A 27338-nucleotide genomic window follows, 5' to 3' on the forward strand; every position below is an offset into this window, starting at 1 on the left:
GTAAGCTGCCCCTATATCGGGCTAACTCGTTATATTCTAAACTTAGTTAAAGAAGAAAAGATTACTAGAAATTTGATACGAGCATTGTTTAAAGGGGAAGAAATGTTGGAAAGTGTTTTTGACTATGATCCTGCTCTACTTCGGAAGAATAGATTATTTCACGCTGAATTTCATATATATCCTACATTTACTTTGCCACGCTCTGCTAGTTTGAATTCTGTTGCGTCAAGTGGATCTGTCAGCTCATATTGTAGTACGGTTTATGGAGACAGTATTGCCAGTTCAGATTTGAGAAGCTGGGAATCGAGTGATTCATTTTATCTTCCATCAATTCCGGGGCATTTAAGTTTGTCGACTAATATGAAACCTCCAGACGTTGTTTTAAAGGCTTGTTCGTTGCCGAATCTATTTCTGCCAGAGTTCCAAAAAATGCCAATTTTTAGTCTAAAAGCCCCCAGATACGAGCCAAAAAGGCCATTTGAATGTTCGAATTCAGTTGATTCTGGGCTTGCTTTGACTTCAGTTTCCACCGACAACTTACCGTGCTCAGTTCGAAATAAATCAGCTAAAACGCTTAACTCCATATCAAGAAAGACTATTATGCTTGATTCCAGTCCCAAAAAACCGTTATTGACAGTGAAAGAAGCCAGTGTGGAATCTGGAACGAGTGACATTGACCTGAATTTGAATGGCAAGGTGTATACAAGCTCCTTATACGCCCATTGGACCCTTAAAGTTGCTGTGAAAGGTAAAGCATGAGTAGTCCCGAATTGATTTAGACTCACTAACTGCTTGGTTTAACGTTGAAGTACTAAAATATATTTTCTCCTGTATATACACCTTGCCTTTCATGTGGATCATCCCCTTGGTTCTTAATACGCATAAGTACGCTTGTAGGAACGTAATTAGGGAAAAGAGGGGGATTGAGTCTGTGTAGAGAGTCAATTTTCTACTATGTGCAAACCTTGAGTGTATAGAGATTGTTGGACCCTCCCCTTGTGGTGTACCTGCGCGTAATTATTCATTTAGATGATTAATTAGCATTTCGTAAGCCAATTTGACCAAGTACAGTTTGAGAAAATCAGTGTATCAGCATTTGACTAACTGTTTACTCGTGATTACTACGTGATTTACTACGTTAGTGGTTCATTAAAACAAATATTTTAGACAATGAATACAGATTTATTTTATTAAAACTAATTTAACTACGTCTATATCTAAGCTTTTCCATTCGCTTTTCTTTCTTTTCCTTTTTTTAACCGTCTTTTATTTGATTGAGTCTTAACGTTGTATGCTCATGATGTTCTCTAATAGTAAGGTTTAATGCCAAGCAATAAAAAAAATGGCCATTGGATGCTAATTTTTTCTTTTTTTTTTTAAAGGTCAATTTGTCTTATTCATGCTAAAATGTGTCAATTTGTCAAATTGTCTTATTCATGCTAAAAACACTCTGCTTAAACACATTAGTAAATGCAATAAATAACGGATATTTTTCGACCAGATGATTGGTCCATGAATGCCAATACCATCTATGCATCTACTTTTGCTTTAACTTCAATTTACTGAATATTTGAAGTTTTGAAGGTTTGACTTTTCTCTAGTTCATATTTCGTAAATTTAATTTATCTGGATTTATTTATGGTTTAAATATCATTCACAAATGACTAATTTATTGACAGGCCATGAATAAGGAACATTTTGAGAGCAACTATCCAGAGATGACAAAGAAACATAACGAAAGCAAACCGACGGGATCAGGTCAGTTGAAGACCAAAGGCTGTTTTGGACTAGTGTTTGTGGTTCATATTCAATATGTAATTAAATAAAAAATAAAAAATATATAATCGCATAAAAAATATATGCGATAAAGCAGCCATTTAAAAATTACAAAAGGATGTTAATCCAAAATTCTGGCACTTTTTTCAATATTGACCCACTTCAGATGATTTTCTTATGCTATTTTTCTTCATATAGTAAGTTAAAAATTGATATGCAGCCGGAATGTCGGATTTAATTTTTAATGTCGGCATTAATAGTTTAAATGGTATTTGACGCATATGCTTCAGGAAGAGAGTTTTGGAGACTTTTTCAGGGGAGGGAGGCATATAGAAAAGTGCACTTTAAGTTAATGTGTAGAATTATGTGAAATGGGGCATATTTTCTTCAACTCTTTCTTTTGCAAACCTTAACTAATTATTGTAGAGGAGTCAGGCTCAATGTCCTATCCTACTTCCTTTTCAGGTATGATTTCAGCCTCCTAGTGGGTAAGGAGAGGTGGTACACAAGCATAGGTAAATGGTTACTACAGATTGTTCAAATATTTGTGTAGCTAAAACGTATAATTTTAGGTCTAAATATAAAAAAAAAAGTTGTATATTTCAACCGTTGCCCCCCCCCCCCCTAAAAAACTAGATAACACTCTTATTATCATTTGGATGATTTTGGATTTCCTGATGGCCCTGGATAATACCGATACTAATCATTTTGTCCATAACATTAGCATGGGGTGTCTGGTAGTTGAACAACTCTCGGTAGCTCTTTTGGATCTCATTAACTTGTATACATTTTAGAAGAATGTGTACATATTTTAGACGAACTTGTACATGTTTTAGATAAAAATGATTTTTTTTTTTTATGTTAAAGAATTTTATATGAACATTCTGCTGAAGGTTAAGGAGTTTCAATTGATAAGATAATTTTTTTAGGTGTTTTGATTTTCTTTTTTTCTTTTTTTTTTCTTTTTTAGAGCCAGCAGCCTCAAAGGATAGTATTGCAGCGTGTTCCGTCAAACCACCGATCCCTCCCAAGCCTACCACCCTCAAACCTGTCAAAAAGGTCCTCCGCGGTTCTACCTCCGAAAGAGGAACTCAGTGCCCAGTCATCGTCAAAGCCTCGAAAGTCGTTGATATTCAGCCCTCGTCCACCAATAAGGACAAATAAAGAATTGAGTATTTCGAGGCAGCAAGTAAAAAGAGGTATGATATTTTGATATTAAGGTCCTATTTTGCTCGTTCATGAGAGGGGGGTGAGGGTCAGCAATCTCAAAATCACATGATTTTTCCCGCATTTTCCCAAAATATATTTTAAAATTCATCTTTTTTGGCTCCTCTCCCGAAATAAATTCCTAGTAAAGTACCTTAATCTCTTGCCTTTTTTTTCTTCTGCTTAGTTGTTAAAACTGAAGTCAAACATCAGAATTTCTAACGCACTGTGTTTAATTGGGTCCCATTTAGCTCGTGACAGTTGAAGTTTTCATTATTGGTTGAAGTTTACTTATATGACTTTTTGTGGTTTTCACTGTGGTTGAATTCAATCAATGGCTCCTTCGAGGACATTTTTTACAATTAGAATTGATTCTTTGAAATTACTTAAGCCTGTATAATTCTTCTATGTAATTCGTGTGGTCTTATGTTCAACTTGGTTGATTCTCATGATGAGTTGGAAACAGCGTATTTCAAATGGAAGAATATTTTGCTTGTTTTCGAATCTAAAGACCCAAGTCTCACATCCATATCAAGCAATTGGCATAATCAATCTGCAAAAACTAAGCTATAAGCTCGTTCCATATATGGCTGTATGTTTCAATGTTGGCGAGTTGGTTAGAGCTTGAGCCGGTAAGTGCCAGTTACTAGTTAATGTCGGCTTTAAAGCAGATGTCAGCAATGGGACAATTGTTGAGGTGGATGAACTTGCTTACCGTTAGAGTAACTGGCCTGAGTGTGGATTTCTTTGTTCTTGTGGGACGTTATTATAGGTTTGTTTTTCTAGACATTAGTTTGTATTAATTTATCAACAATTTGTTAATTGGCTGAGACAATCAACCTGTCTTCATAGCTCTGCAGCAGTTACTTACTTGCACTTGTTCCCGGGTACAAGCTCCATCAGTTCTTCCTTGTGCTAAGAAGTGGACTGACTTTTTCTTGCTTGCCACATAGACTATCTTCGATCACGGGGGTGGTAATCATAACCCTGACAAGTTCCTCTGCAGCAGCTGTGATGAGCTGGTAAATATTGTCTGTACTGGGAACCTTGGCGACTAGGATTCAAACAGTTCTGGCTCTAACTTTCAATGGTATAGGTGGGGGGATAAAACACAATCTTACAAAACCATGAGTAAGCTGAACTGTGGTATTTTTATGGGTTGCATATGTTCTTAAGGATTATGACAATTTCGTCGCAAGGATGAAAAAGGAATGTTACAGTCAAAATCTTTAGTCATAATAATTTAGTATGGTCATAGATTTCCATTTTAGTTAATTCACAAATGGGTCCTTTGAATCGGCGTTTGTGAATAAATCAAGAAGAATATCAATGCCATTAGTAGATTATCTTCATTAAAGTTTTGACTGTCAGATTTTGTTTTCTTCCTTGTATCCCCTCCAACTTTGGTCAAATGCCTCTCGAAATCGATGAAAAGGTTATGAAAGTCTTTTTTATGCTTATTAAAGTGCCCCATTAGTTTTTGAACAGAATTGAACAGGTCAATATTTAAATGACGTAGTTAAAAGCCTGACTGAAATATCCCAGAGTGGACGCTTTGACGACTTGAATTCGCAATAGAAAGGTTCGGGTCATTATTCTGGCTTGATGACTCGTCAGACTGATAGTATATATTACTTTCCTTTCTTGAACATCTTAGTGCATCAAAGCTATAGCTGGCTTACCTCATGACTATGGGTCATATCCAGTTGACCGTATGGCTGATATAACCTCCTGGTGGTGGTCAACGACGTGATTTGAGCCTATATTGGTTAGCTTTGTACTAATGCTCTCTGGTTGCGCAGCCTTCTTTTGTTTAAGGATTCATATCTCTGGCTTTGTTTCTTATCTAGGTGAGAGGAGAGGGCACTGGTATTGACCAATTAGAAATGCTTTTGGGATGGTTGAAAGTTTGACTGGAAAAATTTTTTAGGGGAAATGGCTGGGGAAATTTTAATTTTCAAATGTGATACTTTTAAAAAAAAATTATATCCCAGCCCCTTGGCCAAAATAATTTTTATTGACTGGTTCAGTTCGTGTTTTCTTGTTTTATTTCACTCCCGTGATGTTTAATAATTTTTCCTGTTGATCTAAATGCGTTATTTCCACTTTTTTAGCTTAGAGAAATACTTAGAAATCAGAACTTCCAGTATGAAAATTATTTTGGTCGTATCTTGTACACCTGAGAATATCTTTTAAAAACAACTGTTTATTAAACAGAGTAAAAAAACAATCTATTTTTTGTTTTTTATCTTAGCTTAATTCCTCCAGTACTTTTGGAGGCACGTAGGGCGTCATTGAGTAGCCTCCAATCTTCCATCGAGTCAGCCACAGCGTAGATGGGGTGAGACTAGTCTGAAGGGCTCTTATGTCACGTTCGTACGTCTTAAAGAACATTTTCTTTTATATTCCTCCATGACGGACGCCTCCCGACTTCCAGTGGAGGAGCATCTTAGGAAGTCTATCATCTGGCATGCAGAGGGTATGTTCAGATTAATTTTTTTACTCTGTTGTAAAAATTTGTGTTCTATGTCATGCTATCTGTAAAATTACCACGGAAGAGTTTTGATGTTATATTATATTTTAATTTGGTTCATACCTTTTATGTATTTGGATTCAGTTCGCCGACAGAATTTTTCTCTCGTTGTTCAGATTTTATCTTGAGGTTGTTGATGCTGTTTCTATATTTGTTTAGGGTTGCTTTGGGAATGGAATCGTCTCTCATAGATAAATCGTGTACGATCTTGAAGAGTTGTTGGTTATTTCCGCTCTTAAACTTAATTTTGTCATATTTGTCTTTCTTTGAGATATGGCTATGCAATCTTTTTAGACCTCACGTTCTATTTTCCTTTTCAGATATGTGTAGATTTTATGGCTGATTAGGCCAGCTTTGTTGTTAAAGAGACATATCTGGTTACACAGCTGGAATGTCTCTTTGGTTATTCCCGGCTGTTCGCTTTTCGTTTTATGTATCCTAAAGGACTCTTTGCCTCTCTAAGACTGCGGCCAATTAGTCAAAATCACCAGGAGTTGCAAGAGAAGTAGAGATTTCTAGAATACCGAGGCATTTTCTCCGACAAGCTGGAGGTACAGGGGTATTTTTTCTTGTTTTGTTGTTTTTTTTGGTTGGGGGGGGGGGGCATGAACAATCCCGTTTTTTGTTTTGTTCTGTTTTTTTGTAGAAGTGCTTTTCAACTTAGCTTTGAAATTGAGCACCAGGAGTGTGTAACCCATTTCAGAGCCTAAACCACGGAATGAAGCCTTAAAGTCACTGAGGTTTTTCAGCATCTAAATGTCAACACATTACCAATCATATTTCCAGTCTTTCCGCTGGGTGATCTCTAGGAGACATTTTATAGTTCATTTTTATAAAGATGCTATTAGGCATATACAGTCCATTCTCGACAAACATGAATTATTTTCTCACCTTTTATGTTTAAACAACATTGAACGATAGCATTGAAGTGAATCATAATAATGTATGTGTGTTTCTTTCGGTTTGATCGGTGAGAATTTGCAGCTGAAATTAGAACTGGCTGCTCACTTCTTCAGTTTAGACACAGTCAGGAGTGTATACTCGTATGATAGTAATGGTAATTGGATGTTCCATCATTCTGTTGGTGTCAAACATTTCTTATGTGGTGGGGGGGGGGTAATGTAATCACATCCTTTTTGTGTCTGGTGAGACTATGAAGCCAATATCCTTATATGGATCCTATTAGTGCTTCTGAAGAGGAAGAAAGTGGCTCTGAATTTTGGTTTCTTTTTTGGTTCGAGGTAGGTATTCCTGTGGAAACCAACTATAATTTAGTTGTATCGATTTATTTTTCTATGTAATATTTAATTTTTTTGTTCCGGTGTAACTGGAGTGTGAAGGCTCAGTGTATGAATATTGAGGACATTACCACACATATACGGTTTGTAGTTTCCTTAGCTCTTCCGAGATTCTCCCCTGGCTTGTTTTGCCTTTGGTTTCTCAATACGGAGCAACAAATCTAAAATTTTGCAAATTTTCTTATTCTAACAACATTTAAAACTAAATTTTACATATTTGGAATCAGTATTTTTTCTTCAAACTTTTGGTTATTCTTTACATGACGACGAGGGTTATTCTAAACTTACCGCTCATTAGCATTAACGGTTTGACTATGAAATAAAATGTGGAATGTGGAATATGAAATAAAATTTACATTTACGATCCGTTTTTGTTTATGCGTTTACGAAAACAAAATGCAGTAAGCCCCAGGCTTGTCAAAAAAATGCAGGAAAAACAAAATGGCAGGTAGGTATCTACTAAACGGGGTTATGTTCGTTTCTCGTGTTGTTTCTAGATATGGTAGGTTCCTTTTTGTGACTACTATTATTTACAGATTTGTATCAATGGTAATATTAAATTACTATTATTCATATTACAGTCCGGTGAAAGGGTATGGAAGTGTATTCGAAAATTAATTGCGTTCTACAGGCATCTAAAGTTTCTCTACTCTTTCTCCTTTATTGAGAGCCATGTTACAAAAAGAATTTACGGCCTTTCATTGTTGAAATCGAATTCTGAACTATGATTTAATTTTGATTTAATTTATTGTATTTTGATGTAAGACTTAATTTTGAATGCTTATACCAAATCTGGTGCAAAGTTCAAAACGGTGATTACAGGCTTTAATTTAACATTGCTCTAATAATGAACTTGAAATATACCATGTTCGGACGTCATGTTGATAACACACGTCATCTCTAAAAAAACTGAAATGCCATCTTTAGAAGAATTGTGGCATTAAGAAAGTATGCCATTTAGGGTAAGATTAACAATAAATAGTGTCTATGAGACACTTAAAATCCCAATCCTGGTCAAATTATAAACTTAAAACGCAATCTAAGGCGCCATACAAGTGATCAATATTGTCTTTGGACAACTGGTGTGTTTTGCTATGGTTTTTTTTAGTTAATATCTTAATGTTAAGTTCCTGTGTTCAAGAATCGTGTGGGCTGGATGAATTATTTACGATTCCTTCCGTTTGTCAGAATGCTTGTTGGTTTCAGTATACAGCTTAATATATATAGCAGGAGTAATATTAGCTGTCTATGAATACCCTGATCTCCAACCATTACCTGAATGTAAGAAAAGGAACCGATCAAATATGGGGTTTTAAGGCCAAACGAGATACCGATTAAACATACAAAGTGAATACTTCGAGAGGACCACCGCCTCTCTTTTTCAGCGCGAAACGAAATAATCTATTCAAGAAAAGTCTCGAGGAAAAAAAATAAATAAAAAAAAACGCGGAAATTCAATGTGAAAAGAAACCAAAAAAAAAAAAAAAAAAACAGTGAAAAAACCCAATAATTAAAAGATGAATAAAATTCAGTAGAAGCCAAAAATTAAAACCGAATACCTAATAACCATAAAAGCGAATCATTCGCCAATATCCGCGAATTGCACCAAATCCAAAAAATTATGAACTGCCATCGACAGTTACTAGCGAACAACTGAGAAGTTGAAAGAAAACAATTCATTCACTCAAAAACAAACCGAACCAGCAATTAAATCAGTTGGAGAACTATGACATCTGATTTCTTATTTTAATTATTGTATTTCCTGCAGACATCCTTTGAGATCCAAGGGGTTGTTCACGTGTTTGATTACATGATTGGGAAAGTGGTTTAAAGTTTATTTCAGTGATTACTAAAGTATCGGCTTCTCTTTTGAGAAAACCGAAATATGACTCGTTTATTCTTAAATCACCGGAATCTCTGTTTAAAGCTAGACCTAGACTTAAGCAGAGATGCCGGTGATTTACTCTCTTCTGAAGAAGAGAGGTGGTTGTCCTCTCGAAATATTCGCTTTTGTTTGTTTATTCAGTTCTCGTTTGGCCTTAAAAAGCCCATTTTTTATCGTTTTCTTTTCTTATATTATGGCAGGCCAATATGGTTTAAGAAATTATCTTAACCATTACCTGATCTAGTGGAGCTCGATTAAGCTACAAAAACTTCTTTAAAAGGCTTTCACGACTCACATCCGGTCTATCTGCCAGTTCCACCTAGATGCTCAGTTCCAGCTAGAGCTGGGATTTTTTTGAACTTGTGTTTTGCTACTAGGTGACAAAACATTAATGTTTTAATGCAGTTGTAATTTTGTAGAGTTCAAGCATTCGTCCTCCTTGGGTATGACTTTGGTTTAATGACAGTGGTACACGTAATCAAATTAGCCTTTAGATTTATTAATAGGTCAAATTTCTAATATTTATTTTAGTAGTTTTCTTTGGCAACTCAGCTGATACGTTTTCTTAATTTTAGATTCAGAGGAAGACAACCAATTACTGTCTGATGTGATAGATAGCTACTTTATTAGTTCAAGAAATGGTCTTGGTAAGCTTCGTTAATTTATAGCTATAATGTTACTTGTGTCCTTTTGCCTTTTTTCAACAGTCTTGAGCATGCATTAGTTTTTTTTAAACTTCTACAATTTGATCATTTGATTTCTTCGTTTTAATCTTTACCGATAAACTCCTCCCTGATTACAAAAATTATTTTATTTGTATGCAAATATATATATATATATATATATATATATATATATATATATATATATATATATATATATATATATATATATATATATATATATATATACCAGAAGCAGTGTCAAAACCTAGTCGTTTTTTTTTTAATTTAAGTTACACCAAGTTGCAGCGTTGTGTAAATATTCCCAAGTGAGGAAACCATTCAGTGTCTTTTTTTATAATTACTGGCGCTCAGTCATCAATAACAGTCCTGTTTAGCAATTTATGAATAGTCATTATTTATTATAAAATCATGGTAAGTTTAGTTGCTCTGAATTGTTGATATGGCTTCTTTATACCAGTGGGTATCATAAGCATTTTCCTTATTTGTGAGCATTTCCATCTTTTTTGGAAACTAGCTACATTGAATATACTGGTATTTTGGCTATACTGGTTATAAAAAATCTAAAGCCGAACTGGCCTACCATTACAAAGCTAAGACTAAAATTTCGAAAATAAAAAACAGGGCTGTGGTCAGTAGGAAGAAAGCGGAAAATAATTACACTTCGCCTATATCCAGCGAGCCGTCCTCAGCATAGAGAAAAAAGAATGTAAAAATACTACATGAAAAAAAGGGAGGAAAATAAAAAATCAAAGTAGAATGAAAAGAAAATTCTCAAGCGGAATATATATAGCTGCTAATCTTTTATTTTTGCTTTTCTGTAACTTTAGATTTCTTCTCCTTTCTTTAAGGTCTGTTTGTAGTTATTTTTAAACTCTTTCTTTCTCTCCGCTGAGGACGCCTTGTTGAATACAGGCAAAATATTCTTGTAATAGTTCTCTTTTTTCTCCCTACTGGCCATAGACACGTTTACTGTTGTCACGTTTTCTTAATTGTTTTATAACGATTAAGTTTCTTAAAATTGTATCAAATAAGCTTGACTTATTCACCAATATTTTGACACTAGTTTCTTCCAATATTAGTTCATATAAGTATTTTTCATCTGATCTGGAGATAAGTTTGCTGATTGCCTGCACTTTGTACACATTTTTTAAAATGACTATAAAAGCGCAGCTTTTCAGGATAAGTTTGTACTATTTATTGCTGTGTATTGATCTTAGGCTAGTTGCTACTTTTGTATCACTGTTTGACCCTTGTTTACCGTTAGTTCCTCGAGCATGCCTCTCCATAGGCCTAGTTCAGCGGTCGGCAACCTGCGGCTTTTTAGTTGTCAAAGTGCGACTCTTGAGAAGCTATTTGTCATTCTGACTGTGCATGTTCAACACTCAACATGAGCCACAAAAAAAGAGCAATGGTGTTAAAAATTTTCTTCATGAACCCATCAACATGAATTATCGGATATCGGAGGCCCTTCACACAGGTCATATTCACATAAACTCTTAGCGTCTTATGAAGTTTTGTTACTGGACTATTCCCCAGAAAATTTCGTGTGTGTCCCAAGAGCAATATTGCTGCTTTGCTCTCGCATGCCTCACACCCCATCGTACTATCAAACTACTTCTGAGAGGATTTATACTTGTAGTTGTTGCGTAAAAAACGAAAGACAGTAGCTCGGGGATGAAGTCCGAGAAATGAATTTAAAATGCCAGGTGCAGCACTCATATTTATCATTTTATTTAGCCATTAAGGCAATTTATTTACTATTGATCCAATTTTGCCATTAGTCAAATGTTCCTGTTACTCAAGTGTTATTGATTGGTAATTATTTAATTATTTGGCGTTAAGTTGAAAATACGTGAAATTTTCTTTAACATTTGAAGGTTTGTTTACAATAGGTTGTGAGTTGTTTCACGCAGATGTTTATTGTCTTCATAAATTTTTCTTACCATCCTTATTACCATCATTAGGCTGAAAAAAAATTATGACCAATTATCAGTTTGATAATATATTAAGTTCGGCTGGCTATTTCTATCTAAAAGCTCTGGTTGCCAAGTGAATAATACAAAAGTTTGTATGGCTAATATTTTCATCCTAACTGCAGTTTTCTATCAGACTTTTTACAAGCGTATAGAGGTTATTTGTTTCTTTTCACAAGATATGATATAAGACACGTTTTTTATTTATTTTATTTTTTTTAATTGCTTTTCTGGGGTACGATGTCATATTTGAGTGATTCCGTTGCCTGACTCCAATTGGTTTGTTCTTTACTAGATTACAACGAAGAAAAAGCCGAAGGATTGTGTGATATATAATGAAAATAAAGAACGACATTAAAACTTAAAATGATTATAACCAGTCTGGTTCATTCAAAATAGAGAATCAACAATCAGTAAAAAATTCTGTCTGGTAAACTTGACACTTATTGAAGACTATAGCCTGAGACCTCTCAAAAGGTGTGTTCCACTGAAACGAAGTTCCATTGAAGTTTTTCGCATGAGAAGCAGAGATATGTCTTTTTTCTCTCTTTTTCTTACCAGGAGTTTCTAATAAGGCGTATCAATATACATAGAAAGCAAACTTATTTCTGAATCAAAGGAAAAGTTACTAACACAAATGTAATGGGAATAACAATAAAATAATGTATATTGCGTCAAAGGATCTATTTCTTACCAGCTGTTTAATTTGACAATTTGTGTTAGAATCTATACTGTTTTTCATGATATACCTGATGCTTTTTTTTTTTTTTTGAGCTAACTGATGTTAACAGCCAGGTGAGCCATCGTTGCGTTATTATTTATTTACCTGAATATATATATATATATATATATATATATATATCTATATATATATATGTATATATATATATATATACCGATAGATATATATATACATATATATATATATATATATATATATATATATATATATATATATATATATGTATATATATATATATATTTGTTTGTTTGTTTGTATGTTGAAGAGTAAATGGTAGAGCTTGAATTGTTTTGGACGATTATAATAATTTGTTAAATTAAAATTGCCGATGACTCACCGAAAAGAAATATATTTGCTCTATTAGGACTTCTCATTATTTTTATCGTTGAAACTAATTCAGAACATTTATAATAATTCTTCAAAAAATATCGTAACTTTCCTTTTTCTCATTTAGTACTTATTTCACTTTTTAAAATATGTGTTTAAATAAAAAATTCTTTATCTTAGTTACATTAGTAAAGATTAATTTTATTGCCTCCAAAAGATGATTCCTTAGAGGCAAAAAGTCCAAAAGATAGATGAGATTCAAAAGCCAAATAAACTAACGCCACTATTGAAATTTGTTTCACTTAAACGTCAGTGTACTTTATTACCTCTTTAATATGCTCGTTTAAAAGCAAATTCTTCAAACACATTTTGGTCGTTTTGATTGAATGGGGTATATTAATATTATGAATCAGTGCCCTGAAATGACGCTAGAAACTTCAGTTTCATATCGAATATAAGGCTCTCCAAAGTTTCTAAGACTATATGTTGTGTACTATGCGACCGGGGTTAGTCACTGCTACTGCGTTGACTCTGATCTTTGCAACCAGAACAGAGAAAAATAAAAGTTCTTTATGTTGGTATTATCTCTTTATTTTCTTCCTCTGAATGTCTCTTTCAGTTTTATAAGTTTAAAGGGTTGTTTACTTGTTTCCTTAAGTCAGTGTTCGGTTTTGGAGATTTTTTTTATTAACCATAGTTCCATTTTTGTATATATTTTATATACTGTAGTTTTCTACTTAATTTTGGATTAGGCATTTCCTTTTAACCTCCTTAAGTGAGTATATTAGGTCATTTAGCTGTGTCTTGCTCTATTAAACAGGCGGAAAAGTTGTATTGGAGAGCTGTGTCCTAGAGAATTATCCGTATTTTCTGTTAAAATGATCGATCTTCGTATGTCCGGACTTGTTAAAATGACCGATGTTGCAGACGTTGAATTCAAATCGCAAACAATCCAAATTCTGTATTACTATTGACTAGGCAATGTAGCTCTACTATATCATGAAAAAAAATTATAGTTCCAGGGATTGTTGCCCCACCTTTGCTGAATCCCGAAGATGAAAAAATTCTAGTCGAAGAAGTAGATGGCGAAACAGTCGTAGTGAAGGAAAAGTGAGTTTTTTGTTTTTTTCTCCCCCCTCTCTCTCTCTCTCTCTCTCTCTCTCTCTCTCTCTCTCTCTCTCTCTCTCTCTCTCTCTCTCTCTCTCTCTCTCTCTCTCTCTCTCTCTCTCTCTCTCTCTCTCTCTCTCTCTCTCTCTCTCTCTCTCTCTCTCTCTCTCTCTCTCTCTCTCTCTCTCTCTCTCTCTCTCTCTCTCTCTCTCTCTCTCTCTCTCTCTCTCTCTCTCTCTCTCTCTCTCTCTCTCTCTCTCTCTCTCTCTATCTCTTTAATTATATATACATCCGTCTCTCTCGTTATCTTTGTAGCCCTATCCATGTCACTCAAAGTCAATATAACAATATCTAACAACAACAAAAAATCAAACACTCTCTAAATATATATCTCTCTCTCTCTATCTCTCTCTCTCTCTCTCTCTCTCTCTCTCTCTCTCTCTCTCTCTCTCTCTCTCTCTCTCTCTCTCTCTCTCTCTTTGTTTATTTGTTTGTTTGTTCAAAACACATTGCGCTGAATGTGAACCCTTTTCAGGCAAAATAAACACTAAAATAAAAAAATTAAGCCTGGATCACCACCTAAACTGTCAAATAAAACTAAGTATGAACTAAACTTTTTTTAAGCAAATACTTGCACAATGTGATGCAACTTTGTTTGATATGTAGCTCTGACATCCTGCTGATGAGGATTTATTCTCTATGGTCCACTTTTTGTGTCATCTGGTTGTGGTTTCCTCCACATTCTGCTTCCTTGTGTATTCACGGATGGTTTTATGCTGAATGAAGGCCCTTCCGATGACGAGGTCGTTCGTTACTCCATAGTCCACGATAGTGTATAATTCTCGTTAATTTTGCCAAGTCCTTGAATCTGAAGAACATCAGAACAGGACATGTCAATCCCCGCTTTGGCTTCAAGCTCACCAGCAAAACAGACGAAATAATGCCTGGGAATATTTTTGGTAACAGCTTGAAGGTATCTTTGGTGACGGTCTTTTTTATGTGTCCATCTGTAGTTGGTGTATAGCATGCAACCACCATTAGCTTTGCATGGTGACCTGCGAACCCTGTCATAAGGATCCTCTTATTTATTGAAATCCATTTTATTAAGGTTCTGGACACTGATTTCGATGGTATTATAGCGACAGTTATTTCTTTTTTTCGTTGGTGCCACTTTGTAGAACTATGAACCCCTTAATAGTTTTATTGTGCACTTGGCTGACAGAGCTAGAATTTCAAGGCCATAATCGTTTGTTTCACTCACAATCTGTCCCTTTTTGAGAAGTTGGGCATTGGTCCCGATCAGGAAATCGAGATTAATTTGGCAATTCGCCAATAAAAAGCGGTCAGGGGTTTTCGTAGGTTTTTTTTATTTTATTTGTAAACTGCTAGTTTACCGCTTCACTCTCCTTCTTTATCTAGGTTTTGGAATGACTGTACGAATTCAGACGGAATTTAGGGACATGAAACAAGAAAGAAAACCTACCAAAATGAACGGATCAAACTCTGGTGAGGCGAAACCCCTGATATTTTGTTTCTGACAACCCATTATATAGTTCAGTTATCTGCTCAACAAATTCACTGAATTGAATAAAGGAATTATTGCATAGATTTTCCGGGGTGAGGAAGCAGAGTGAGATGAAGAGTGTATACTAGTGGCGTGCTGGCCTGATCAATCTTTCTACTGTTCTGTTCCTTCGACTTACTGTCATGGTGTTGCGCCTGGGCTTTCCAGACTGTCTAGTATTCATAGCATATTTTCCAGCATATTTTCTTAGAGACTTACTAATACAATTGCCATTCTGACCTAATGAAGGCCTAATCAAATTAAGTAATTATTAGTAAAATAAAATCTTACCAAAGTCTCAACCAAACAATATAGCATACAAAATTCGCACCTATTAATTTAGAACTGTCTCTTAGTCACTACAAGCCGCTTTGACACGCTATGGCAAACTGAACCTTTTCAGTGACAAATATGACCTGCATTAAATCATTTATGAAAAATACTAACAATTTATTATTTTTACTAATTATTAGTAAAATAAAATCTTACCAAATTCTCAACCAAACAATATAGCCTGCAAAATTATTACTTTCCTTACTCACTTCCAGCCGCTTTGACATACTATGACAAACTGAACCTTTTCAGTGATAAATATGCAGTGCATTACATCATTTATGAAAAATACTAGCAATAACGGAATGACGAAAAAATATATAAATAAGAGTTAAAAGGGTACACTTATAAGTTATAAGTGTACCCTTTTAACTGTGTACCGTTATAAGTTATAACACTATCTTTAAAATGAACCATGAAACGTTAATTTTAAAAACTACGAGAGTTTTTAGCGAAGAATAGTATATTTATCCAACAAAAGGACGGTTCATAAGGATGTCAAAATGGGTACTCACGGAATAACGACAAAATATAAATAAGAGTTAAAAAGGTACACTTATAAGTTATAAGTGCACGCTTTTAACTATATACCGTTATAAATTAAAACATTATCTTTAAAATAAACCATGAAACATTAAATTTAAAAACTACTAGATTTTTTAGTGAAGAATAGTATATTTGTCCAACAAAAGGAGTGGTGAAGGCCGAATTGGAATGATACTAAGGGTGCTAAGATCAAATGGGTGTTTTTACCGTTTAATGGATAATTTAAATGTTCGAATCAGTGAGTAGTGTAATTTCCTATCGTTAATTTGAAGAAACATGCCTGTCAGAGTTCTTTGGTCGGCTCAGACTTAACAATTATCAGATCAATTAAAATTTATGTTATACATGATTAAACTCAGAAGAAAATACTTTCTCTGTGTAAGCGTATTTGTGCAGGACTCGATCAAGCAATCATAGGGCCATAGGTATTGACTTCCAGTGTAATCTGTTATTTTAAGGAAAGATAAGCAACTGTAGATGGGCTCAGTGTGTTGTGGCGCCTTGATGCCCCTAGTCCGGTAAACACACCTATATCTGGATGATACCGTAACTAGTTCCTGGTTTTAGTAATAATGTAATATAATAAGAGAATATTTTTATTCATAGTAGTACCTTTAAGGTAACATGAGCAATCAAAATGAAAAAAATAAAAAAAATAAAAGTGGTTCAAAGACCAGCGACAGCGACATAAGGCCAGGACATTTAAATGTGAAGAAATGTCAAATAACAAAAACACTGATTAAAATGGTAAATATGATTTTGCATAAGGGGATTAATATGTATTTCCACTGTTGAAGTGAACATTTTCTTGAAGTTAAGAGTCTGATGACATTCTCTCTAGTTAGTGTAGTAGTAATTCAAGTTCGTAAGTTCAAAGTTCACATTCAAATTTTTGTTTTAAACATTCATAAATAAAAACAACACTTTCATGCTGGAGAAAAATCTATGTGGGTTAGTGGTTGCGTGAAATTCCACGTAACTGCTTACCTGTTAGACCAAGTATTTAACTGAATCTATTATAAATAGATCAAAACAAACTATCAAATAAGTAATCATAACTGAATTAAAAATAATAATAAATAAATAAAATTATTAATTTCCAAACTTTTTCGGTAGGGAGAACTGTAAAAGTCGGTCTTTAGACATTGTAGTCATAAGTACTGGATATAACTGTGAATGGGTCATGCTTATTCAAAACAGGTGAATGTTATTCTAGCTTTTGAACCAAGATATCTTTCTACATTGACGCTCATTTCGAGCGTTTTACGCTGATTTATTGAAGGATGAGATATTATCTCAATTAATTTGAATATTTTCAATATAAGGCTTCAAAACAAGATATTTTTTTTACATTGACGCTCATTTCGAGCGTTTTATGCTGATTTATTGAAGGATGAGATATTATCTCAATTAGTTTGAATATTTTCAATATAAGGCTTGTAAAGTTAGGCACTGTAGGGATTTAAATACGGGTGCAATCTTATTTAATTTCCTGGATGTTGGCTTAAGGGCTTGAAAGATGTGGCGTTTTCTTCTAGTGCTTCAAGAAGCCTACACGCGTGAATGATTAGGTGTTTTTTTCACAGAAAAGGGCACTGCATTCTTGTGAAAATATTTTGAATTACAAAAAAATTAATAGTTTTTAAAGACAATTTGCTTAGCCATCAAGAAGCGTATTAAGTGAGCTAGCCATACGAATGTTCAACAAAAGCGAAGAAAACAAAAGAATTTTTTTTAATTAAGAAAACAAGAGGAGGGTGATTTTTAGCCAGTGGAATCACCCTCCATTGAAATTCTTTTTGCCACTGGTTTAAGATCACCCTCCTTTAGTTTTCTTGATTATTTAAAAAATAGGTTTTCTTTGTTTTCTTGGTTGTGTTGAACCTTATATATATCAGGTATGGTCACGGATCGTAGTTATACCCAGGAAGCTTATTTTTTAGAATATTCCAACACACTGAGAAAATGCTGAGCTTAAAAGTCAGCCCACAAAATACTCAAAAGGAGCGTTAACCTAGAAAGAAATCCTAGTTTATAAACTGGAATTGAATACGCCCGCCCGTATTGAATATATACGACCGTTTCTAGCTTCAAAAACGCTACATTTATCCAACTCTGTAGTCAACCAAATGATCTTCGTTAGAGGTCCATGTGTTACAAATTTAAAACATTTGCCAAGAATACGCTATCTTTTCTGTGAAAAATCCAGTCCATTGTTCGCATGCTTTCAAAATGTTGGAAGAAAATACTACGTCTGCCCAGCGCTTTATTATTTTTATCTTACCCAGCCGTTTTTAATTAACTAATATTGTTATCACCAATTTAATTCCAGGACGCTGGTGGATACAGTCTACATGATAAAGGACCAAGTGAGAGATATGAAGGCTGAGCTTTCCACGCTAACCAGAACTGTTGAAAAATTAGTTTCTGACCAAAGTGAAATGAAATCCCTTCTTACGTGCTACCTCCAAAATAACAATATAAAACTTTAGCCTTCTTTTTTATTGTTTATGATAATATTTCTGTACCGTTATAACAGCGTTTTACGATGTTTGTTTTAATTATTCAGCCGTATAAAGGTAAATGTACGCAGATAACTCAAATTCGTAATTGAGAACGACAGTGATCTTCGAGAAGAAGATGAATTTGATGCAAATATTTAAACGAAAATTAAGTATTTGAAGCAACTTGTTTGTAACTTGGTGATACAAGATTCCTGCAGATAATTTTCTTGCGAAAAAGGAAATAATGCAACTAATCATTTCTCTTTGTTTTTGCTGTACCACAATATTTTGTTTTTCATGCAAAATAATCCTTTTCGTCTCTCCAATGACAAATGCAAGTTATGGAAATGGCTTTCCTAGAAGTCGCAACTCAAAATTGACTGCAGCTTAAAGCGAACTGTTATAGTTGAATTTGTTCGTACCTAATGATTCGAATTCTAAAAATTAGATTGATTGGTAGACTGAAATTGGTTTTCACCTAATGTTTGACATATTATTATTATTATCATTGCTTACCCGTTCCCTTTAAAAAGCCAAAGAAATTTATCGGATACGGACTAGTCTTAAGCGAGTTTCGTTAAAAATTAGGCAGTGTCTACTTATAAAGCCATCTAATTTATCACGATCTATTCAGTACGTAGATATTCATTATGTTGGAAGCTACGAAATAGTCTATATTGGTCCTATAATAGTGTATAATAGAACTTGTGGTATAAAACTTATGAGATAGCCCAAGCAAAGATATGATAAGGACTCTCCAAACATGAATAGAAACCCAGAGTGTCGCCATTGAAAAGACTTCCAAGGTAGTCTTGGGGAAAAAAAAATTAAAAGTTAAGTTTAACCATTTGCAAATCCGTCAAATTTGATTGTTTTAGTAATTAATTGTGATAGTTGATCATAACTAGATTGTCTACATTATCGGGGTGTACATGTCATTAGGCTGGTGGGGGTGGGGCCAGTTTCTCTCTTCAAACCCTGTTTTGCACCAGATTTGATTTGCCCTCTCTAACAGTTTGAGGCATAAATAATTTTTATAATTCATACCACACAAATTGCCTGCCTCTCGATTTTCTTAATTGTTATTCTACTTCTAATTTTTGGATTTCCTAGTTATAATTCTAACTCTCATCCTTCTTGTTTTTATTTTTATTACTCTTAATTCTTATTCTTAACTTGCTATTCTTAATGGTTATAATTCTTAATTCTACCTCTAATAGATTTTATTACTTCGTCTGTTTTTAGGCTCTTTATTGAAGGGGACAAAGTGAATTTGTCCCCTTCTTGATTTTTTAATTTCCGCCAGTGTTGATCATTATATACATATAGGAAAGACTTCTTTGATTAAGCTAGTAGCAATAACTTGAATTGTTATTAGTTCCTAAACACTTTCTTTGACTTCTGCTAACTTACCATCTGATGATACTTTACCTTGTGTGGCTGTCCTTGTGCTAGAATTTAACTTTGACTGTCGTTAGTAATTGATTGTGAGTGCCTTATTGTTGTTTTTAATCGATTTCAAATTATTTCGATAAAGAATTATTCTTGAATAAACAACGAAATGTGCTGTATTTTTTTATAAAGATAAGTTAAGTTCCGGGAGTCTTTTTTCTGTTTCCTTCACCTCCTCAACTAAAGGCGTAAAGCGGGAGGCTTGCAATATATTGGGATGGAGGAGAAGCGTGCATTGCTTTGTTGGCCTCAAGTGACTTGGTGCTGCAGTGAGTTGTTAGTAGTAGTAATAGTAGTAGCAGTACGACAGGAGATTTTGGAGCGAAAATGAGCTAAACAGGAGATTTTGCAGTGAAAATGAGCTAAAAACCAACTAAAAAAACATTAAAGGGTAAAATTGTCTAGTTTAGCTGATGATCTTCAACCTAGAGTTTCTGTTGCGTTTTTTAGTTAAATTTACATGGAATCCAAAATTTATCAGCCTGTACCTTCAAATAACTACTTTTTGAAACTTCTGAAGTGTTTTCTCGGTACCATTTTCCTTTTAGGCCAAACAGACTTGGGTCTTGGTTTGAAATTTGAAGAATATGCTCAAACTTTTAAACAATTTGAATAGTTCAAGTTGGCAAAGTAGAGCCCAGCTGACGACAAATGGAGACAAAGTTTATTCTGCATATAAAAATCTTTGAACTTAAGAATCCAGAATCAATCCCAAAATATTGGTTGTCAACAAGGCCGTATACAGGGTTGTGTTTACCGGGTTTTACCCCCCCCCCCCGTCGAAATCGCTCTCCAAATTTGGTTACAGCTTTAATGAGATTTTCAATTAAATGAACACTCGTCTTCCATGGTTGTTGCTGCTGTTTAGGAGAAAGTTGCCTTATAAATGTCAATTCTTTCGAACTCTATTGATAATATAGTGACCAAAATTACTTGTTTTACCAGCTAAGTTACCGTAATGAGCGAATACTGCTACTCTGTCAATATCTGTATTAACCTAGGGCTAGTGTTGAAAAAAAATTCCTTTACCAATGGTTATTTACTTTGACTCTTAAAAAGAGCACTAGAGCGTCTGATTACCAATCCAATGAGGCCTCTCCGAAGTTTATATGACCACGCTTTCTATAAAAAAAAACTTATATGCCCCCAGGGCATATAAGGTTTCGAAAAAATTGTTTATGCTTTATTACTTGAACCTATTTACTTTTATACTTGAGGTACGGCTATGTCCTTTTTTCAATCGAATAAAAATGGCCAAAAAATTTAATTAAATTGAATAGGACTAAAATTATTCTTTAAAATAATAGTTTAAATCTCTTAAAGGTAAATTCTATCTGTGTCTACAGTCATATAAGATTGAAATTGAGGGTATTAAAAGGTCAATTAGGTTTTAAATTTTATCCTTGGAAACTTAAAGCCCTTTTTCATGGGGGTTTTTCATGGAAAATATAGATACTGGTGATTTTATCTTAACTAGAAAAGAAGATAATTGCGGTTCAACTAGGACTAATTTATCGTTTCTTAACTTATGTTTACTACTGCTAAAAATCAGTCGCAGCTTCAAACCATCTAAGACAAGATCAAACCAAGGTCAAGACAGAGGTGGTAGCTACTTCATCCTGCCCTGTTTAAAGTTTTCTTTGGCTACTTTCCAATATATTCTGAATAAAAAAAAAACAACTTATTCTAGTTTATTGAAATTCCGATTTCAATTGTAGGACGAATTTACTGCGATTTCGCTTCTAAATAGAGAGGAGGTTCCTTTAGATTAATTTCTGAATGGTAGTCTTTTGATAGATAAGTTTTTTAAACAAAAAAGCAATAACTTCATCCGATTTGTCATTATGTGCTCCATGAAGATTATCAATCATTACGATCAAACAGTTCATGGTAACGAATTCGCAGTAAGAAGTGACTTGGCCCAATAGTAACCGAAACTCTAAAAAAAGACTTTTATAGCAACTATTACGTCAAAAGAGTTGGCTTTTTATGCTGATTCCAAAAAGTTTAAAATCCTTTAAGTTTAATGTTATCTACCAAAAACTACGAGCTTGAGAAACTTTGCCTGATTTCCGAAAAAAGTGGGAAACACCCCCAAAATGTCGAGCCGTCTTAATGAAAACCAACAGCATCAGATTCAGCACATCAAATAACCCTACCGCAGGGGTTTCAAGCTAATATCTACAAAAATGTGGAATTTTATATATTTTGCCAGAAGAAAGATCATGGATGCGTGTTTATTTGTTGTTGTTGTTTTTCTTAGAAGTGATCGTATCGAATCGACTTTCCTAGAAGATCAACAGAGGGCTCATTATAATGGAAATTAGAATTTCTAGTGCTGTTCTTAATTGACCAAAAAGATTAGATGGCAAATAGCAACCCTTCCACGCTCCTTCTTTTCCCCAAAGATATCTTATCGAAATTTTGTCCTATCGAAGATTACCATTTGGATAAGCATAGTTTAAAGGTCAATTGACTGTGCCTCTGGGGATGACTTGAACCCCACGGCCCCTGGAAAGTGGCTGTAAGTTTTGCAACTTGCCCGTTGTTTACATATAGTATTTTTGTTAGCAAATATACGAAAAAAATTTGGGGGGGGGAGTTTCCTGCGGGCTGGCAAAAGAAGAAAAGACGGTATTAAAAAAAAATATACTTAGAAGCACGATCAGTGTTGACAAGGGCATTTCAAATCATTTTATTGCCATTCTAATTTTTTATTCCTTTAGTTCAAGTGTTGGGTTAAAATTAAGTAAGAACATCAATCATTTATAAACCTTGACTTCTTTATTAACCTGGTTGACTCTGGTGTGGTTTGGGTATCAATTTAACTCCAGCTTCACACAGCCACCTAAGGAATACATTGGGTATGGTAATTATGTACGCTGTCTTATGACTCACGAAATTCTTTTTGCTGGTGAAAAACAAAGAATTTTACATGGATGAATTGATGGTGAAGACCTATGTGACAAGTATAGGTAATCAAGGTAAGATCAACATATACAGGGTGGGTTGCAAAAAAGAGACAAAGGCAAAGACTCAATTTTTCAATAAAAATGATTGTTTCCTTTTTTCGGTTCGTTACAGAAATGACTTGTAAGTTTTATCTGGCACTAAAATTATAACTCCGAGCAGTTTTCGGTGGAAGATAGGACAAAGATTTAGGAATTGTATCTTAAAACTGAGTCACCTACTCTTGTTCGAAGACCATTGTGGCCCTAAATTCACGGAATGAACACTGGCTTGTGTTCAACACATCAGATACCAATTATCGCGCAAGTCCTTCAGACGGCTATCACAGCAAGTGAGTATTTCTAGCAGATCCAAAGCGGTTTGAATCTATTTCTCTACAAGGTGCAGATTCTTCAAACACAAACTCAAGCTAACTAGATTGAACTCTACGAGTTTGACCTGACGATAAGCGAGCATGTTGAGAACGGTAAATACTTTCCAGGAGACCGACTAATTTTGAAGAGGATCGACAATGTATGGCCCCCCTACTTCTCTGATTTTAGTGTGCAGGACTACACTCTCTGGAGCTACCTAAGGGAGAGAGAATGTATGAAGGTAACTCGGACACGATTGATAAGCTGAAAAAAAGCATAAAAATTAAGTCAGGGAATTCCGAATGGCATATTGTAAAGAGTCGTGAACAGCTTCAATGTCCTAATGGCGAATATTATAGTGCTGCCAGGTGCCTGGGTCTCACCAGTTATAAATTAACAATCATTCTGACTAAAGATTCATCAGTTTGAAAATGTTTTTGAAAACTAAACTACATAATGTGAGTCTTTAATTTTGTCTCTCTTTCTACGGCCAACCCTGTATACTTCATATACCGTATATACTAAAAGTACATAAAACGTCTAGGCTCATGTTATAAATCACAAAGAAGCTTAAGTAGATTACGAACATCAGCTTACACAGAATAGATAATGAAAATGAAGCCAATATATGAATACATTTTCATTGGATACTTTTAAGGTACTCGTAAATACAATGTCTTGAGATGGAGACGGGCTTAGTTGGGTTGCCCTTTTTGCTGCTCGAAATATTTCACTTTTTCCATCTGTAATATCATGATGGGACATTGCCATTTGCTTTTATAGGGAAAATTGCATCCCCCGATTATTATCTATTCGTTTTAAATTATATTAGTAAGACCTGTTCTATTTCTCAAAATAATGAGAATATTTAGCCCACCAAGTTTGTTATTAGAGCTTCATTGATGCTTAAATAACCTATTTTTTCGGGGGGGGGGGGGGGGCTGGACTTGAAAAAAGAGATCTTCGTATTCTTACCTTATATATAAAAATACCTTTTCAAGAGAAGGGAAAACTGATTTTGAGAGTTTCCAATTACCTAAGAATAGGTATAATGCATGAGAGAAACTTTGAAATTGTGTTTCTAGATATACTAATTTAAAGGGTAAAAGAAAACAGTTGAAGATTTGTAAAGTGGGAGTCAAGCACTGGTCTCTGTCTAGGATTCTGTCCAAAACCGAAGTTACAAATAGTCAGCTCAATTTTGAGCTCAGTATAAGGTCAGAATCCAAAAGCCACTAGCCTGTGTAAACAATAACTAACGTCTGTCTTATGAATGGCTACAAGTTTAACAATGCTGAACAATGTTTTAAGATATGATCCAAAAACTAGCAGCTAAGTTTTTGTCTAGTTTAGGACATAGTCCAATGCCTGAAAGCCTCAACCACACAGCAAATACTAGTATATTTTTCGGTTCTTCATTACTATCTAACTAAATCCGGGGATGTTTTGGGCCAACCCGTTCCATAGCTTATACATCAAAATGTCACATACGGTGTGTCAGGTGTAAACAAGGATAATCAGGGATATTTTTTATCGATACAGAATAATACAGAGCTCTGGGGCTGAAATTCATCATCAGTCAAAGATCTTAAGTATTAAGACTGGTGTCTAAGAAAGTTATTTTGATTGGCACTTACACTAAATTACACTTAGCTATAATAAACTATGCGATTTGTTGAGCGTCTGTTCTAGAATGCACTCAGTTTCCTAGAGCAGGCTATTTCTAATGGATTTTAGAAAAATCAAAAATGATTTTTGTTATAATTATTAAACTTTTTTAAAAATATTTTAGGCACCAATGGTCTGTTTAGCATCAAAGTAATTCAGGTAGTTTGATTTTGCTCCAAGAACCACTGATAGGTATAAAATTATTCTGAATATGCTATAGAGTCCAACTCCTACTGCTCCTTTCATGATAAATAATCTATACCACTTCTTCATGGCTATACCCTTTCTATAATGATTCTGTTCCTCCTTCCATGATTGGAGGATCTGTCGCTTTGCCCTTCAGGTAAGGTAGGAAAGAGGAAGATATAATGAGGCTCATTGGGAGGTCTAATATTGTTTCTTGGAATATTGTAGGGCTCCAGGAATTCTATTTAGGAAAATCAGTTAACCTGTACTCTTGGGAAAAGCAAACAAGGTAGACATTCCAAGCTTCAGCGTTCAAATGGTACAATGTATATAATACTAACTTGTAGAATGTTTTAACGCAATATGTTTTCAAGGTATGAAAAACACAATTATTTTATTATATATTAGTGCCATTAACCATCAAAGAGACAAGCAAAAAGATTGAAATTTCTCATGAGCCTCATTTTGCCTTTCTGTAGACATTCCTACACACATTTAATTATTATTTAGGGCAATCAGTTAACATGTACTCTTGGGAGATTCAAGCTGAGTCGTAATTCTAAGCTTTAGCTTCCAAATGGTACTAGGTCTATAATATTATTTTGTATAGTGTTTTTAACATAATACTATTTTGAGTTATGATAGACACTTTAAATTTACAGTATATTAGTCCGATTAACCGTCAAAGAAAGAAGGAAAAAAGTTGAACTTTCCCACAAGCCCAATTGTGCCTTCCTGTACACATTTGATTATTATTTAGAAAAATCAGATGACATGCACTTCTGGAGAGATAATTCTAAGTTTTAGCGTTCAAATGGCGCAAGGCCTATTATGCTATTCTGTAAAGTGTATCTAGCATAATATATATTTGAGGAATGAAAGATACTATTCTTTTATTGCATATTATTTCCATTAAGCGTCGAACATACGCAATTCAGCTATTTCTATTGAAGAAAAGACATAGAAAGTTTCCTATTTTTTTGTCAAATTATAAACGTATTAATTTGCAGAATATAGGCGGCATGGATTTGAGCAAAATCAATATCTTATTTTTTCCATGCCACGGCCAACGGTTTCCTAAGGTTTATTTAATCTTTTCCTCTATTTTGCAGTAGTTTAGAACATATACTATTATTTAGTATAAATACATTATTTCTATCTGTATATGAATAATGCAACAGCTGCACGCTAGCTGTTTACTGACTCGTGTACTGCAGAGTTTTGAATATTGTCAATATTCATTCACAGATTGCACTTGAAAGTAACCATTCTGGACTGAATTGAAGAAATTATCCATGATTTTAGCAAATTATTTGGGAATTTCCTTCAAAAAATAAGGGTCAAATAATAAATCAGTGGGTCAAATCAAACTAATACTGCTATTAACATGTTATAAAATCTAGCCATATAAGGCCAACACAACTGAGAATGCTTCTCCTCTAGCCCAATATGTTCAAATTTTCTCTTTTACGCCCTCCCATAGGGTTACACATAGGGTTTCTCTTTTACACATACTATTAATTTATGATAGACTACAGACGATAATTGGTTTTTGCCGGCTCCTTGAGATTTTCTTCCGTACTACTGGAAAAGGTTTGCTATGGTTTCGTATCAAGCGCTGGGAGTAGGTGACAGAAGAGCGAATCTAAGTTTTTTTATCTAAACAGATTAGTTCCATTATTTTTTGTTAGATCCATGGTAGCTGAGTACTTGTTAATGTCTCTTCCATATTATTTTGAACCGATTCAGGTAATAAATTTGTTGATCAACACATAGCTTTTTTTCAACACACACATAGATTTTTTTGGTACTGATTTACCAAATTGGCGCCGATTTGAGCTTGAAAATTTATCTAGTTTTCTGTGCAAACTTCACCAAATTTCTTCGTGATCATCAAAAAAAAAAGAAAGAAATCCTCAACCGTTTCCTTTTCTTCAGCTGGAAAATCAAATGAACTAAATAATAATAGCAACAATTAAATATTTAATAATAAAAGAACTTCATAATTTAATAATAAATCTTTTTAAAATTTAACCAATTTTTTCTAATGAAATAAGATTTAAAAATTTAAATAATAAAAGAACCTAATAATAATAAAAGACTAAATAATAAGTTGAGATCAATCATGCAACTATTGATAACCTACACTTGACTAATGATGTCCATGTAATGACATTGCATTTACAGGGGCGAACCCAGCAATAAATTTCGGGGAGAGATGTTTAAATT

At 34.2% G+C, this 27338-nt stretch overlaps 1 protein-coding gene across 2 annotated transcripts in view; it reads left to right on the forward strand.

Moving 5' to 3' along the window:
* The window catches only part of RtGEF (Rho-type guanine nucleotide exchange factor), a 142396-nt gene extending 122399 nt beyond the window's left edge, over window positions 1-19997 (forward strand). For both annotated transcript variants that reach the window (XM_089104674.1, XM_089104673.1), the window contains 4 exons: window positions 2747-2975; window positions 9274-9345; window positions 13443-13536; window positions 18309-19997. In XM_089104674.1, the coding sequence (XP_088960800.1) occupies window positions 2747-2975; window positions 9274-9345; window positions 13443-13536; window positions 18309-18468 (555 nt within the window). In that variant the 3' untranslated portion in view covers window positions 18469-19997. The remainder of the gene's footprint in view (window positions 1-2746; window positions 2976-9273; window positions 9346-13442; window positions 13537-18308) is intronic.
* The last annotated feature ends 7341 nt before the right edge of the window (window positions 19998-27338 follow it).

Source organism: Artemia sp. Qi Xiang Cuo, chromosome 18 (assembly GCF_049724085.1).
Source record: "Artemia sp. Qi Xiang Cuo chromosome 18, ASM4972408v1, whole genome shotgun sequence".
In the NCBI taxonomy this organism is placed as follows: Eukaryota; Metazoa; Arthropoda; class Branchiopoda; order Anostraca; family Artemiidae; genus Artemia; species Artemia sp. Qi Xiang Cuo.